Source organism: Dama dama, chromosome 1 (assembly GCF_033118175.1).
Source record: "Dama dama isolate Ldn47 chromosome 1, ASM3311817v1, whole genome shotgun sequence".
NCBI classification, from domain to species: Eukaryota; Metazoa; Chordata; class Mammalia; order Artiodactyla; family Cervidae; genus Dama; species Dama dama.
The window spans coordinates 52,748,044-52,765,119 of NC_083681.1; the positions used below are offsets into that span (position 1 = coordinate 52,748,044).

General features: G+C 37.9%; 1 protein-coding gene across 6 annotated transcripts in view; it reads right to left on the reverse strand.

Moving 5' to 3' along the window:
• The window catches only part of C2CD3 (C2 domain containing 3 centriole elongation regulator), a 118,781-nt gene that overhangs the window by 87,324 nt on the left and 14,381 nt on the right, over nucleotides 1–17,076 (reverse strand). For all 6 annotated transcript variants that reach the window (XM_061150019.1, XM_061150027.1, XM_061150052.1 and 3 more), the window contains 3 exons: nucleotides 8,013–8,145; nucleotides 7,419–7,547; nucleotides 1,675–1,822 (listed from right to left, as the gene is read on the reverse strand). In XM_061150019.1, the coding sequence (XP_061006002.1) occupies nucleotides 1,675–1,822; nucleotides 7,419–7,547; nucleotides 8,013–8,145 (410 nt within the window). The remainder of the gene's footprint in view (nucleotides 1–1,674; nucleotides 1,823–7,418; nucleotides 7,548–8,012; nucleotides 8,146–17,076) is intronic.

A 17,076-nucleotide genomic window follows, 5' to 3' on the forward strand; every position in this document is an offset into this window, starting at 1 on the left:
ACACAATGTTATAAAGCAATTATCCTCCAATTAAAAAACAAAGTAAGCTCCCTTTCTCTTCTCCTACGGGTAACAGTATCAGTGATGACTTTTATTGTAGAAAGTCAAGAAATCCTAACAATTCACAATGTCCTTTAAATCCATCTCCTCTTTTCCAACCCCACTGCTAGCTACCACTGTCATTCTGGCTCTTTCTGTCTGTCTTTCTCTCTGTCTCATGCTTCCAATACCAAAAATGGCTTCCTATCTGCTCCTGTTATTCTCCTCTCAGCTGGCCGCCTACATAATTGCCAGGTTAACATTGATAGAACACTATTTAGGTCATGTCATTTCCTCCTCACTTAGTATTCAAATACTTTCACAGACTGGTTGCAGTGTGCTAGCTCACCTTGTTGATGTCCCCTCCACATGAATTCTTACCCAATCAAACTAGATGCCTGGGTAGTACACAAACTGCTTCTCTAAACAGGCCATTCTTTCTATTCCTATTTTACATCCTTTGTTGCTCTGAAACTATTTTTCAAGTCTCAGTTAAAATCCCTTATCCCTCATGACGCTCCCTCCCGACAATCTCATGTAAAAGTTCTCCCTGCTTCTTCTGTACCCTGGTAGTTCTCAAGTCTTTCCACTGAGCTGATATAAAACTACACTGTATTTCAGGTATCTGTGCTGACCTGGAGAAACAGAAAATAGGGAATACGACAGCAATTTTCACAAATATAAAGTATTATTTGTGGAAGAGTAAATGAACTTATTTTGTATATACTCTGTGCGGGCTCAGTCGAGTCCGACTCTGTGACTCCATGGACTGTAGCCTGCCAGGCTCCTCTGTCCGTGAAATTTTCCAGGCAAGAATACTGGAGTAGGTGGCTATTTCCTAGTTCAAGGGATCCTCCCTATCCAGGGATCAAACCCTAGTCTCTTGCATCTCTTGTACTGGCAGGTGGATTCTTTACCACTGTGCCACCTGGGAAGCCCCATATACCCTGCTGCTGCAAAGTCGCTTCAGTCGTGTCTGACTCCATGCGACCCCATAGACGGCAGCCCACCAGGTTCCCCCGTCCCTGGGATTCTCCAGGCAAGAACACTGGAGTGGGTTGCCATTTCCTTCTCCACCATATATTCTAGAAGATGCTAAACCAATGAATGGAACATATAGCTTGATATCAGAAAGAACTTTGGAAAATGCTAAAACTGCCTGAAAAGAGAATGCTCTTTCTTAAGGGTCAGTAGGGATATTTGTTCCCCATGAGTAGAGGTACTTCTGGAACATCTGTATCTGAAAAGATACCAGTCAAGGGTGGTTCTGAGAGTATACCTACATTAGCTCTTCCTTCAAAGAGCTCTAAGGAAGCCATACAATATATCAAGACCATAGGCTTTGGACTCAGGCAAACCTGAATTTGAATCTTGGTTCTAACACTTATTTATATCTGTACTTGGACAAAATAATTAATCTTACTAGTCTTATCTCCTCATCTGTAGAAAGAAGGTAACACCCTCCTTTTCAGACTGTTGTTATAATTAAAGTATGTAAAATGAATAGCTTTCTGTCTGGCAAGTGGTAATGTGCCTACACCCACTAATATTATTAGTAACTCTATGATTAACACAAGAGAAGTAATTATTTAATTAATTTCTCCAATTCCTAAGCTTTCAGATTCAGTAACTTACAGGTGCCGTATAAAATAAGTTCTCCAGGAGACTCTGGTCATACTGAGGGTCACTGGGCTCACTGCTGCAATACACATCACTGCCAGGAGATGGGGAATCTGGAGGAGAGCCTAGGCCATCCCAATAGCGACCTTGGGACAATTCAGCACTGCAGAAATAAGAAAAAGAAAACAGAACTTTAAAAGAAGTTTCATCTTAGTTATTCTTTTTTTTGCTAAACATTCTAAAGTTCTAAATATGGAAGAAAATACATGAAACAGAGACTTACATTATATAGAAGACTATCTAATACTTTTATATCATATTCCTCCTCCTCTGGGATGTCAACAACTAGCACTCAAAAATTGCATTACAGACACTGATTGTGATCTCATTCATTTACTGAACAAACATTTTACTGGGCACCTGTTATGTGCCAGGCATGATGTTAGGTCCTGAATGGTACAGAGATGGCTAAGCTAACTTGTTCTACTCTTGTGCTGCTCATCTTCTAGTAGGGAGGGAAAAAAAGTAAAGAGCGGACTATAATTCAATTGAGTTAAATGTTATATACTGTTTTTGTGAAGAATGACTAATTCATAAACACACCTTCTTCTATTAAGCAAAAATATATGTATTTAGGTTCTTTATGGAAAGATCAGTTCTATGTGGAGTGGAGAAATAAGTAAAATAGATACTCTACTTATAAAGAGTTTGTAAACTAATAAGAAAGATAAGCATACAAATACATGTATATTTAATTTTAGTTTCTTCTATAGTAATTAGCATTTAATAAACATCTACAAATAAACTTATTGATTCTTAATGAACATGTTAATTACTGAATATATGCCAAACACTGAGCTAAGCATTTCAATTAATTCTTTCAACTCTGCTTCCCTTTCAAGGCAGCTGCTATACTTTTTTCCCCCTTCTTTCTCAAGAAAATAATACACGATCACTACCTTCAAATTATAAGCATCTGCTTACAATTTGGGAGACCTGGGTTCGATCCCTCGGTCAGGAAGATCCTCTGGAGAAGGAAATGGCAACCCACTCCAGTACTCTTGCCTGGAAAATCCCATGGATGGAGGAGCCTGGTAGGCTATAGTCCATGGGGTCACAAAGAGTCGGACACAACTGAGCGACTTCACTTTCACTTTTCACCTTCAAATTACACCGTGTTCCTAAAATTCTTGGAACAGAGATGCTCAACAAATAGATGTTCAATAAGTGTTCCTTTCTTTAACCTGCAGCAGAGCTTCTCAATCTTAGTGCTACTGACATGTTGGGTCAGATGAGTCACTGTTACTGGGAGCTACCATGTGCATTCTGGATCTCTGGACTCTACTCATCAGAAGCCAATAGCCCGAAAGCAATCCCTCCAGGTGATAACCAGAAGTATCTTCAGACATTTCCAAATGTCCCATACAGTGGGGATAGGGGGGAACTGGCTTCCAGCTGAGAACCACAGATCTATAGTAATCTCTCTTTCAAAGGTTAAGAACAACTTCCTAACTGCTCAAATCCAACTAACAACTTCACAATCCACACAGCTTCTCTGCAGCCTGTGAACACTGCTCCTTTTTGAAGCGCTTCTTGATGTTCTACACAACTCTCATTTGCCACTTATGGATCCCCTCTCCCCTCTAGTCGCTTTTCTCCCCTCCTTGGAACCCTTTAAGTTATGAATATTTCTACTGCTCAGTACATAGTCCTCCACTTTTTACTTATTTTTCCAAATTAACATTTCTTTGAATGTATTCTTGTCTACGACACATCAAAAAAGCATGCCATTTCCCTCCATGCAATACTTAGGACATACTTATACAGAAACTGAGACAGGTCAGAGCTATACTGCACAGGCCAGTGGCCTGGGGTTCCTGTTGCTGCTGCTAAGTCACTTCAGTCGTGTCCGACTCTGTGCGACCCCACAGATGGCAGCCCACCAGGCTCCGCCGTCCCTGGGGTTCTCCAGGCAAGAATACTGGAGTGGGTTGCCATTTCCTTCTCCAATGCATGAAAGTGAAAAGTGAAAGTGAAGTCACTCAGTTGTGTTCAACTCTTTGCGACCCCATGGACCGCAGCCTACCAGGCTCCTCCGTCCATGGGATTTTCCAGGCAAGAGTACTGGAGTGGGTTGCCATTGCCTTTTCCGGGGTTCCTGTTGGGAGGGCAGGAAAAATAAAAGTTGAAAAAAAGGAGAGAGGGCCTGGAATTTGTCTGTATTCCTTGGCTACAAGACAAGTCCACTCTCTTCTTTTTCTTCTTAATCATGTTTTAATCAAGGAAAACATGTACATGTACATATTTTAAAAGTCAAATAGGATCATAAGACATAATGAGAAACAGTAGCTGCCTGCCTCCTTTGAAGTAATCACTTTCAACTCCTTGTTTCTGCTGGTACTTACCTTTATATTTCTAAGTAACACATGTGTGCTGCTGTTTTCTGATTTTTTAACTTTTCTAAATGATTTATGGACTTTGTATTATGAAATGTGGAGGATCCATTCTCTTAAATCACTATTCTTGGAAACAGAGTTCCCTTTCCACCATCTTCTCAAATTTATATTACAGTTTTCTGTTGTTAATCTTCAGGGTTAACATCGTATCAGAGCCAAGTATAATTTACTACACTTTTTTTTACAACGTCTAGCTTTTCTTGTTTTAATAACTGCTTTATAACAGTTTTAATAACTGTTTTATAACAAATAGTTTTTGTTTAAAGTAGCTTTCTATGTGCCAATTATTACTTCATTATTGAACTCTCCAAGAGAACTGAACATTTCCTCTCGATCTGGTCAAACACAGGAGAAATGTGTTTCCACCTATCCTTTCCCCTCCTTAGAAGTATCGCTACAGAAGCCCTGTCCTGCTTCCACAAGCAGTGTCTGCTCTAAATATGGACACAGACCATAAAGCTCCTTTTCTCTTTTTTCTCTATTACATCCCCCGCTTCTTGGACTCCAAGCCTTGCTCTTTATTCCTAGATTCTCTTTGTGGCAGAGAATAGCCTGTGGTTTCCTGAGAACTAGTGCAAGAGAGGTAATCTTTTGAGTCCTTGGACATATGAAAATATTTTTACCCTGCCCTCACACGACTGATAGTTTGACTGGAAATGGAATTTGAGATCGGTAATTAAAGTTTTCAGAATCCTGAAAGTAACTTTCCATTGCCTTCCATGGAGCTGGTAGAAAAGTCTTTTTAAAAAATATATATAAACATTTATTTATTTTTGGCTCCATTGGGTCTTAGTTGTGGCACTCAGGTTGCAGCATGTGGGATCTTTAATTGCAGCATGCAAAGTCTTAGCTCTGGCATGCGGGATCTAGTTCCCCAAGTAGGGATCAAACTCTGGCTCCCTGCATTGGGAGTGTGGATTCCTAGCCACTGGACCATAAGGGAAGTCCCTGTGCTGGATTCTTGATCTTTATGTGCTCTTTTGTGACTGGCTTCTTTCATTTAGCATGATTTTTCAAAGTTCACCCATGCTGCAGCATGTTATAGTACTTTCCCCCTTTTTCTGGCCAAATAATACTCCATTTAAAAAATCTACTAATCAGCTGATAGACATTTTTTACTGTTATGACTATTGAAATTCATGTACATGTTTTTGCGTGGACTTATATTTTCATTTTCCTTGGATATATACTTAGAGAGTTGAACTGCTGGGTCACATGATAACTTGATGTGCAACAACTGAGGAACCGACGGATTATCTTCCAAAGTGGCTGCATCATTTTACAGTGCTACCAGCCGTCTATGAAGATTCCAAATTTTCCACAGCCTCACCAACACTTAATCTGATTTTTTGATGCTAACCATCCTAGTGGGAAACCAGCCCTGAATATTCATTGGAAGGACTGATGCTGAAGCTGAAACTCCAATACTGTGGCCACCTGATGTGAAGAGCTGACTCATTGGAAAAGACCCTGATGCTGGAAAAGACGGAAGGCGGGAGGAGAAGGGGATGACAGAGGATGAGATGGTTGGATGGCATCACCGACTCAATGGACATGTGTTTGAGCAAGCTCCGGGAGTTGGTGACGGATAGGGAAGCCTGGTGTGCTGCAGTCCATGGGGTCGCAGAGTTGGACACGGAGCGACTGAACTGAACTGATTCTAGTGGGTATGAAGTAGTATCTTGTTTACAGTTTTGATTTGCACTTGACTGATAACTAACAGTGCTGACAACTTTTATATGCTATTAGCCACCTTACTATCTTCTTTGGAGAAATCTCTCTGTAAAAACTTTGCCTATCTTTTAAATTGGATTATTTATTATGAAGTTGTTGAGTTCCTTACATATTCTAGATATGTCTTTTATCAGATATAAGATTTGTAAATATTTTCTCCCATTCTGTGATTATCTTTTCACTTCTTAATAGTATCTTTTGAAGCCCACACATTTTTAATTTTCTTAAGTTTAACTTATCTATTTTTTCTTGTTGTTGGTTGTACTTCTGATGCATATCTAAGGATCCTTTCCCAAATTCAAGATTACAAAGATTTATCTCTGTTTTAAGAGTTTTATAGTTTTAGTTCTTCCATTTAGTTATGTAATTCATAGTGAATTAACTTTTTAATATGGTTTGAGGGCCCAACTTCATTTTTCACATGTGGCTAGCTAGCAGTCCCAGCACCATTTATTGAAAAGGCAATTCTTTCTTCCACTTAATGGTCTTGACACCATTGTTGAATATTAGTTGACATGGCTTTATTTCTAGACTACCAATTCTATTCCATTCACTTATATGTCTATCCTTATGCCAGTACCAAACTGACTTGCTTACTCTTGCTTTGTAGTAAGTTTTAAAATAGTAAAGTATGACTCCTTCTATTTTTTTCTTTTTTAAGGTTCTTTTGGTTATTCTGGGTCCCCTGTAATTTCATAGTAATTACAATCAGCTTGTCCATATCTATGAAGAAGTCCGCTATGAATCTGACAGGGATTGTACTGAATCATGAACATGAGATTTTCCCCATTTATTTAGATCTCCTTTTTTCTTTGAACAATTTGCAGTTATGTTTTAAACTTCTTCAGTTAAATTTATTTGTATTTTATTCTTATCAATGCTATTATAAATGGAATTGTTTCTTAATTTTATTTATTTTTTACTGCATGGCTTGTAGGATCTTAGCTCCTTGCCCAAGGATAAAACCCTAGCCTTGGCAGTGAAAGCGCTGAGTTCTAACTAATGGATCGCCAGGGAATTCCATTTATCTTATTTTTTGATTGGTCACTACAAGTAAATATAAGTATAATTGACTTATCCTGTTATTCTGCAATCTGTCTCACAGTGGATTCTTTAGGATTTTTTACATACCAGATCATGTCACTTGTGAATACAGTCTTACTTCTTCCTCTCCAATTTGGAACCCTTTTATTTTTTTTTCCTGCCTAATTGTGCAGGCCATATAGGTAATAAGAGATAGACCCCAAATTTCAACTATATCTATTTAAAATCCATGTTCTCTTCAATATACACTGCTAACATTGGTGTTAAGGAAACAGGTGAGAAGTAAGAATGGAAAGGTAGACTGGAGACCATTCTGTAAGTGACGCTAAGAATAAAAGGCTAAAGATTGGATTTTTTTTTTTAATTTAGTAGACAATGAATAATGATTTAATATGTAATGAATAACAAGGGAATGACTTAGTTATTCAAAAGAAGTGTTGTTGCTTTAGGAAGATAAATCTGTTAACAATATACACAATAAACTGTAGGAAAAATTTAAAAGAAAAGAGAGTTAGGAGCTCTTACCTGCCCAACAGCAGCTGTATGGCTCCAGTATCAGCCTTTGAGTCATGTTTCCAAAGTGTATTCTCAGTTGGAGGGAGGAGGTGATCTTCAATGTGGTCTTTAACTAGATTCCTAGATAAGGCTTTGATTCTAAGGAAGGAAAAAAAATGTTTTCAGTGGCTAACATACGGGAAAATCTAAATCAGAATTTAATGAGCTAAGAAGTATACATGGAGACAGTTCAACATGGAAGACTTGAAATGTTTTAGACTTTACCTTAAATATATACAAAACTTCACAATTTACAAAGCCTTTTCCTACATTAGAATCTCATTTCATTTATGTAAGAGAGGAAAGAAAAAATATACCCATTTTATATACAAGCATGCTGGTTGAAAAAGATCAAGAATTTAACCATTTACATATTTAGCAAGTGGAGGTCCTAGGTCTAGATTTTGAGTATCTTAACTCCTAGTTTAGGCTTCTTTCCCACCACATTAAAAAATTACTTGCTGAACATTTCCAAGATTATTTAGTCCATATCTTGACAAAAAAGACACATTAACAACTATTAGGAAATGAACTACTGGAATTCATGCTTATCCCATAACTTACTCTGATGATGCTCTAAGAAAATCTTCCTTCATAGAAGGATGAACTTCTTCCAACAACATGCTAGTATCTGGACTTGATTTCATTGCAGAAATCACCATGGCATTACGCAGTTTATTGCCTTGTTCTAACAGAGCTGACGAGGGCAAAAGCAGAACACAAGAAATCTAAATCCAGCAGACATATTTGCAATATTTAGCCCTGTTCTTCTATCATACAACTTACCATAGTGTACTATAATTGCTTATTTGTGTACTTTCCCCACTAGCTTGAGAATCCCTTGAGGACATTCACTTTACAACAAATTTTTACTGAGCTTCTATTATGTGAACTGTTTCAGATGCTGGCACTACAGCAGTGAATGGAGTCTCTCTATTCCACAGAGACTGATCTCCTTATTGCAGTTGTACATGCAATACATGCACTGACTCTTCCAGCTGGTGGTTGTACATAATAAATTTAGTAAAATAATTTTCCCATCCTTATGTAACAACAACAACAACAATTATAGTGGATAACATTTACTGAACCCTTACCACTCCCTGGGCACTTCTCTAGGTATGTTATATATAGGAATTGATTTAACCCTTCCAACAATCCTCTGAATTGGGTACTATTATTTCCTTCATTTTCCAGATGAAAAAGTTGAGGAACAGAGGATGTGTAATTTGCCCAATACATCATACAGTATAGCCAGGATGACTCTACATCACTATACATATATGATCCCACCTTTTCTTAGGTTTTTTAAAAGCTCAGGACCACTGGCATTATTTCAAGGAACACTGGGAAGAATTATTATTTTCTTGAGGTTTCACAGCTGTTTAGGAGGTAAAGTAAATCTAGATACCAAGTGCTTGTCTATCTTGATCTATAGTTTTTATAGCTTCTAAAAATAAAAAAGATACAGTAGTCAGGCCCCAAAAAAATCCCAAACAGATCCATAAACATTCAACATTTTTTAGTATAAAGAATTCAACATATAGCTTAAAAACTCAAAACTCAAACCCCAAAAAACCCTGAAATATTATATGTTCAATTTGTTACATGAAAATATGAGTAAAAGAAAAATAAAGGTTACCAATTATGGTATGCAGAATTCTTCACTTGATCTTATCCAAAAGGCTGAGAAATGATGTAGTAGAATTCTAAGAGTTCCTCTCAGATTTCCAGTCACTGGTATACACATGCCTTTTCCTAGTGATTTACTCATCTAGACAATGTTGTAAAGGGATTTTATGGAAGTAATTATGGTTCCAAATCAATCTACCTTAAGAGTGGGAAATTATCTTAGTCATCCCAAACCACTATAAAGCAGAGTTTTCTCTGTTTGCAGGATATGAAGTCAGAGATTTAAAGCATGAGAGGGATGCAATGTATCACTGCCGTCTTAAAAATGGAGGTGGCCACATGGCAGGAAATGCACATGGCCTTTAGGAACTTAGAGTGGACCCTGGCTGACCGCCAGCAAGGATATGGGACCTTAGTCCTATTATAGGAAGGAACTGGATTCTGTTAACAAGAATGAACTTGGAAGTGAATTTTCCCCCCAGAGCTTTCAGATGAGAATTTAGCTGTGCTGACAACTAGATTTTAGCCTATGATGCCCTAAGCAGAAAACCCAACCATACTTTGTTGGACTTCAGATCCACAGAACTGTGACTAATAAATGGGTATTATTTTTAAGACACTAAGTTTGTGGTAACTTGTTATATAGCAATAGAAAATTAATATTCCCATTAATGGCACTACCCATGAATAATGATTTACATTTTGATATGTTCTGTATAGTTATTAATCTATGCATACATATTCCTGTATAGGTATGTGTGTGTGTGTGTGTGTGTGTGTGTGTATATAAACTTTTTCTTTTGCAAAAATGGTATATGATATATACTGTTTTATAATTGCCTTTTTACTTAACAATATACATTAACTTTTTTTCTATATAAATAATGGCTATAAAATATTCCATTCAGAAATCACTGTATGCATTTTTATTTTTTAAAAAAACCTCTTTGGGATTCAGCCAGAAAATGGTTATCTTGTTTATTAAATGAGAAAGGATGAGGAAAACATGGTCTGCTAGCACTGAAAATTTGGTTAAAGAAGCTTGCTATACAAAGACAGAAATATAGATCAGTGGAACAAAACAGAAAGCCCAGCAATGAATCCACACACCTGTGGACACTCTACCATTGACAAAGGAGGCAAAAATATACAATGGAGAAAAGATAATCTCTTTAACAAGCGGTGCTGGGAAAACTGGTCAACCACTTGTGAAAGAATGAAACTAGAACACTTTCTAACACCATACACAAAAATAAACTCAAAATGGGTTAAAGAGCTAAATGTAACACCAGAAACCATAAAACTCCTAGAGGAAAACATAGGCAGAACACTCTCTGACATAAATAACAGCAGGATCCTCTATGACCCACCTCCCAGAGTATTGGAAATAAAAGCAAAAATAAACAAATGGGACTTACTTAAACTTAAAAGCTTTTGTACAATGAAGGAAACTATAAGCAAGGTGAAAAGACAGCCTTCAGAATTGGAGAATATAGTAGTAAATGAAACAAGTGACAAAGAATTAATCTTCAAAATATACAAGCAGTTCATGCAGCTCAATACCAGAAAAACAAATGACCCAGTTGGGCCAAAGAAATAAACAGACATTTCTCCAAAGACATACAGATGGCTAACAAACACATGAAAAGATGCTCAACATCACTCATTATCAGAGAAATGCAAATCAAAACCACAATGAAATACCATTTCATGCTGGTCAGAATGGCTGCATCAAAAAGTCTACAAACAATAATAAATGCTGGAGAGGTGTGGACAAAAGGGAACCCTCTTATACTGTTGGTGGGAATGCAAACTAGTACAGCCGCTATGGAGAACAGTGTGGAGGTTCCTTAAAAAACTGGAAATAGAACTGCCATACGACCCAGCAATCCCACTACTGGGCATACACACCGAGGAAACCAGAATTGAAAGAGACACATGTATCCCAATGTTCACTGCAGCACTGTTTACAATGGCTAGGACATGGAAGCAACCTAGATGTCCACTGGCAGATGAATGGATAAGAAAGTTGTGGTACATATACACAATGGAATGTTACTCAGCTATTAAGAACGCATTTGAGTCAGTTCTAAAGAGGTGAATGAAACTGGAGCCTATTATACAGAGTGAAGTAAGTCAGAAAGAAAAACACCAATACAGTATACTAACACATATATATGGAATTTAGAAAGGTGGTAACAACAACCCTATATGCAAGAGAACAAAAGAGACACAGATATAAAGAACAGACTTTGGACTCTATGGGAGAAGGCGAGGGTGATTTGAGAGAACAGCACTGAAACATGTATATTACCATATGTGAAATAGATGACCAGTCCAAGTTTGATGCATGAAACAAGGCACTCAAAGCCAGTGCACTGGGATGACCCAGAGGGATGGGATGGGGAGGGAGGTGGGTGGGGGAGACATGTACACCTGTGGCTTATTCATGTCAATGTATGGCAAAAATCACCACAATATTGTAAAGTAGTTAGTCTCCAATTAAAATAAATTAATTAAAAAAAAGAAAAAGAAGCTTGCTATATGACATGAAGTCCTCCTTGTTTTAGTTTCCAGTTAATACTTGGCTTAATTTGATATGGTTTAAAGATCTTTAATGAGGTGAAGTGAAGTGAAGTGAAGTTACTCAGTCGTGTCTGACTCTGCAAGCCCATGGACTGTAGCCTACTAGGCTCCTCAGTCCATGGGATTTTGCAGGCAAGAGTACTGGAGTGGGTTGCCATTTCCTTAATGAGGTAGGCACACTCAATAAAAGCTTGAATAAAGTACTTAATAAAAAGCAGTGTCAATAATAAACTTCATTTGACTTTAGGGCCATGTAGAAAAATAGTTTTTCTACTGCCATGGTACTTTATGATCTAACCATACACAACTATTTTTAATTCCTTAAACACAATACTTCCTTTGTGCTCTCAAAGTTCTAGGTATTCCATTCTATCAAAGAATTACCATGTAGTATTAAAATCGTTTATCTCACCCAACCAACTTTGAGGTGATGGACTGGCTTTTGTTAGTCTCTGTATCCTTGTTGCCTGGTACACATCAGGAATTTGATTAAAAAAAATTTTTTTTTTTTTGGCTTCCCTTGTGGCTCAGCTAGTAAAGAAACTGCCTGCAATGCAGGAGACCTGGGTTCGATCCCTGGGTTGGGAAGATACCCTGGAGAAGGGAAAGGCTACCCACTCCAGTATTCTGGCCTAGAGAATTCCATGGACTGTATAGTCCATGGGGTCACAAAGAGTTGGACATGACTGAGCGACTTTCACTTCATTTATTTTTTAACAAAGATAACTGCTTTACAGAATTTTGTCGTTTTCCGTCAAACCTCAACAAACCTGCCATAGGTATACATATGTTCCCTCCATCTTGAACCTTCTTCCCATTTCCCTCCCTGATTAAATGTTTTAATAAATACTTCCACTGCTGTAATATATCACACATGATTATACTATATGTGGTCATTAAATGTTTTAATAAATACTTCTACTGTTGTATATATCATATATAATTATACCATATCTGCTTTAGAGTCTATTTCTCTTACTAGAATGAATTCATTAAGGTCAGGGACTTACCTCTCACTGTAACCCCAATATTCAAAACAATGGCTGACACAAAATAGGCACTCAAAAGCTATCTGTTGAATTGCATTTTTTGCTAAATAAAAACTTCCCTGGAATGGTAATATTTTAAGAGTGATTTAATTATTAACATCTGAATAAGAATAGGCACTGAAGATTCTTCCAATAGCAGATTTTAAAAAAGAAATAAACACTGATGGCAACAAGTGAACAAATCTGAGCAAGGATGGTCCATTCATTGGCTTTCAAGTGGTTTCTTCCTTGAAACAAGCACTCTTAGAAAAGTTTCTCTAAAGTCTAAGGCATGGCAACAAAAAGACCTTAGCTCCTCTTCATAAGAGGAAGCTGGTTCTTACACTGAGGAAGCTGGTTCTTACACTAAGAAAGCTGTCATGGGATCTTCCTGCACCTCAACTCAATAATCATTTTCTGAACACAAAGGAAAGGCACTTAAGTGAGTTTAGGACAAATATTTCCCTTGTTTATTTCCTACATGTCATGGGCACAGCCCTTGCTAAACAGCGAGGTATAGAGCTTCTGGTTTTTGCTCCTACTCCTTGCTATCTATTCTAAATCCCAACTCTTATAAATAGGATGTGTACTTAGTGTTTCATAAATACTACCTTGATGACTAATTTAGCTCTGTATCCACTTTCATGAGGTCAGTTTAATAAAGACCAGGAAGGTGGTTAGGTTTATGTATTTATTATAATCCTCCAAGACCTTAGCTCTAGACCTACTTACTAAAGTGGTCCACTTAAATCTTCATTATCCACAGTCTCGTGATTGGAAGGGATCTTAAAGATAGATGTCTACTTGGTGATTTAATCCCATTTGTAAGAGTCCCATCACAAAGTTATCCAGCCCACACTTGACCATTATCAGTGATAAAGATTTCACTATCTTTTGAAGCTATCCTTTCCCATTTTTGCACAGATAAGAATACTGGACTATTAACTCAGACTTAGTCACAATCTGTCATGTTTTATCTTTAAACCCAATGATCCTAGTAACCCTTATGGAAGAGATTTGCACACTGGCAGCCCATGGGTTGCAACCGGCACACTTTGTTTGGCTTGAACAGTTGGCCAGCAGAGTTCTTGATTTTTTTTTTTTAAAGCAGGTCTAAGAAAACTATGAACGTACAACATGACTGAAGCAAGGACCTTCCCTTAGAGTCTAAGATAACAATGAACTGGAGCCAAGAAGCAGCTGTCCCGCTTGATAGAACAGAAACTCCCTAAAACTGTGAGTCTGTGTCTTCATTTTAAAATAAGGATAATAATCCCATTAAAAGGGATAACAATCCGATTAAAAGACGCTTACTCCTTGGAAGAAAAGTTATGACCAACCTAGAAAGCATATTAAAAAGCAGAGACATTACTTTGCCAACAAAGGTCTGTCTAGTCAAGCCTATGGTTTTTCCAGTAGTCACGTATGGATGTGAGAGTTGGACAATAAAGAAAATTGAGCACCAAAGAAGTGATGCTTTTGAACTGTGGTGTTGGAGAAAACTCTTGAGAATCCCTTGGACTGCAAGGAGAGCCAACCAGTCCATCCTAAAGGAAATCAGTCCTGAATATTCATTGGAAGGACTGATGTTGAAGCTGAAACTCCAATACTTTGGCCACCTGATGCAAAGAACTGACTCATTTGAAAAGACCCTGATGCTGGGAAAGATTGAAGGCAGGAGTAGAAGGGGACAACAGAGGATGAGATGGTTGGATGGCATCACCGACTCAATAGACATGAGTTTGGGTAAACTCTGGGGGTTGATGATGGATAGGGAGGCCTGGCATGCTGTAGTCCATGGGGTTGCAAAGAGTCAGACACGACTGAGTGACTGAACTGAACAATCCGAGCCTCAGTCGGTTTTTGTTAAGTTTATATGTATAAGGCACCTGGCATAGTAGCTAGCAATAATGAATACTCAATAAATGGTAGCTGTTTAGCTGTTTTCTTAAGGCTAAATATCTCGTGGTGGTTCCTTCCCTAGTCTAGGCTGTTGCTGTTCAGTCGGTCATGTCCAGCTCTTTGGGACCCTATGGACTGCAGCACACCAGGCTCCTTGTCCTTCACTATCTTCTGAAGTCTGCTCAAACTCATGTCCAGTGAGTTAGTGATGCCATCAAACTACCTCATCCTCTGTTGCCCTCTTCTCCTCCTGCCCTCAATCTTTCCCAGTATTAGGGTCTTTTCCAATGAATCCACTCTTTGCATCAAGTAGCCAAACTATTGGAGCTTCAGCTTCAGCATCAGTCCCTCCAATGAATATTCCAGACTGATTTCCTTTAGGATTGACTGGTTTGATCTCCTTGTTACCCAAGGGACTCTCAACAGTCTTCTCCAGCACCACAGTTTGAAAGCATCCATTCTTCAATGCTCAGCCTTCTTTATGGTCCAACTCTCACAACTGTACATGACTACTAGAAAAACCATAACTTTGACTAGACAGACCTTTGTCGGCAAAGTAATGTCTCTGCTAATTAACATGCTCTCTTAGGTTTGTTATAGCATTTCTTCCAAGGATCAAGTGTCTTTTAATTTCATGGCTGCAGTCACTGTCCACAGTGACTTTGGAGCCCAAGAAAATAAAGTCTCTCACTGTCCATTTTTTCCCCCATCTATTTGCCATGAAGTTATAGGACCAGATGCCATGATCTTAGTTTTTTTTGACTGTTGAGTTTTAAGGCAGTTTTTTCACTCTCCTGTTTCACCTTCATCAAGAGGCTCTTTATTTCCTCTTTGCTTTCTGTCATTAGGATGGTTTCATCTGCGTATCTAAGGTTATTGACATTTCCCCTGGCAATCTTGATTCCAGCTTGTGCTTCATCCAGCCCAGCGTTTCTCATGATGTACTCTGCATACAAGTTAAATAAGCAGGGTGACAATACACAGCCTTGACACACTTTCCCAATTTGGAACCAATCTGTTGTTCCATGTCCAGTTCTAACTGTTGCTTCTTGACCTGTATACAGATTTCTCAGGAGGCAGGTAAGGTGGTCTGGTATTCCCATCTCTTTAAGAATTTTCCACAGTTTGTTGTGATCCACATAGTCAAAGGCTTTGGCATAGTCAATAAAGCAGTAGTAGATGTTTTTCTGGAACTCTCTTGCTTTTTCAATGATCCAACGGATGTTAGCAATTTGATCTCTGGTTCCTCTGCCTTTTCTAACTCCAGCTTGTACATCTGAAGTTCTTGGTTCACGTATTGCTAAAGCCTAGCCTGAAGGATTTTGAGCCTTACCTTGCTAGCATGTGAAATGAGTACTCTAGTCTAGATACTCTCCTTAGAAGGAACTCATCTTCTATAGATCTTTAATATTAACTTCTTAAAGGGGCCTTCCTTTGCCAAGATGTATAAAACAGCATTCCCTCTTTTTCCCTGCTTCATTTTTCCCCACTGCCATTATCACCATCTAACACTACATATTTACCTAGTTTATCATCTGTTCCCATCTACAATAGAAGATCCATAGGGTAAGATTTTGGGCCTTTAAAAAAAAAAAACTGCTGTATTCCTCACACCTAGAAGAGTGTCAGACATTTGATAAGTACTGAATAAATAACTGCTTAATGAAAGCCTGGTTCTCAAAGTCTGGTTCCCAGGTCTATACAAAATATTCTAGGTGTGAGACGACAAGTGCTGAGTATAGTGGGACAATTTTCTTTGTTAGTGCAGCCTAGGGTTGCATTAAAGTATAAAATATTATCATCAGGGTATATTTTTTAAAATAGGGGATCACAGACACTTTAGTTGAAAAATATGAACACAATGTTTTTCTTCATTAAAAAAAGTCCTTATTAATGTAAATTATGCACCCAAGCAGTTTTAATTTAAAAGACTTTTCTACTACTGTCATAGATATTATACTTTGGAAATTTTACTTGTGAGGATGGCAACAAATTCATGTCATGCTGTTGATGTCAGAGATATATTGCTGACCATTACAGTGCAACACAAGGTACCAAAACTGCTTTTATAGTACCACTCTCCAACATGAGGTAATCTGATCCAGTTGCTATTTTCTTTTAAAATTTCAGTCTGAGTTCTTACACAGGTAAACTGACTCCTTTCTATTTCTGTTTGGTTGTCAGTCATATTTAACTCCCAGGCTTAAGATTAGCAGTTTTTGTGCAATGAATGTTCCCAGTGAAACCAACAATTTTCAGAATATGAAACAGATTTAGTACTAGCCTCTGCACAATGGTATAAGTAAATTCTGATGAGACAAAATTTTTATTCCCTTTGAATTATCTGGAAAAAAACAAGGACTAATATTTTTCTGCGATAAAGACTTTCCTTGCATACTGAGGTTCACTTTAAATGGCCTTCTCTAAACTTAAAATTATAAGCACCCAATAATTATTTAGAAGTAATTCAGTGGTTTAGT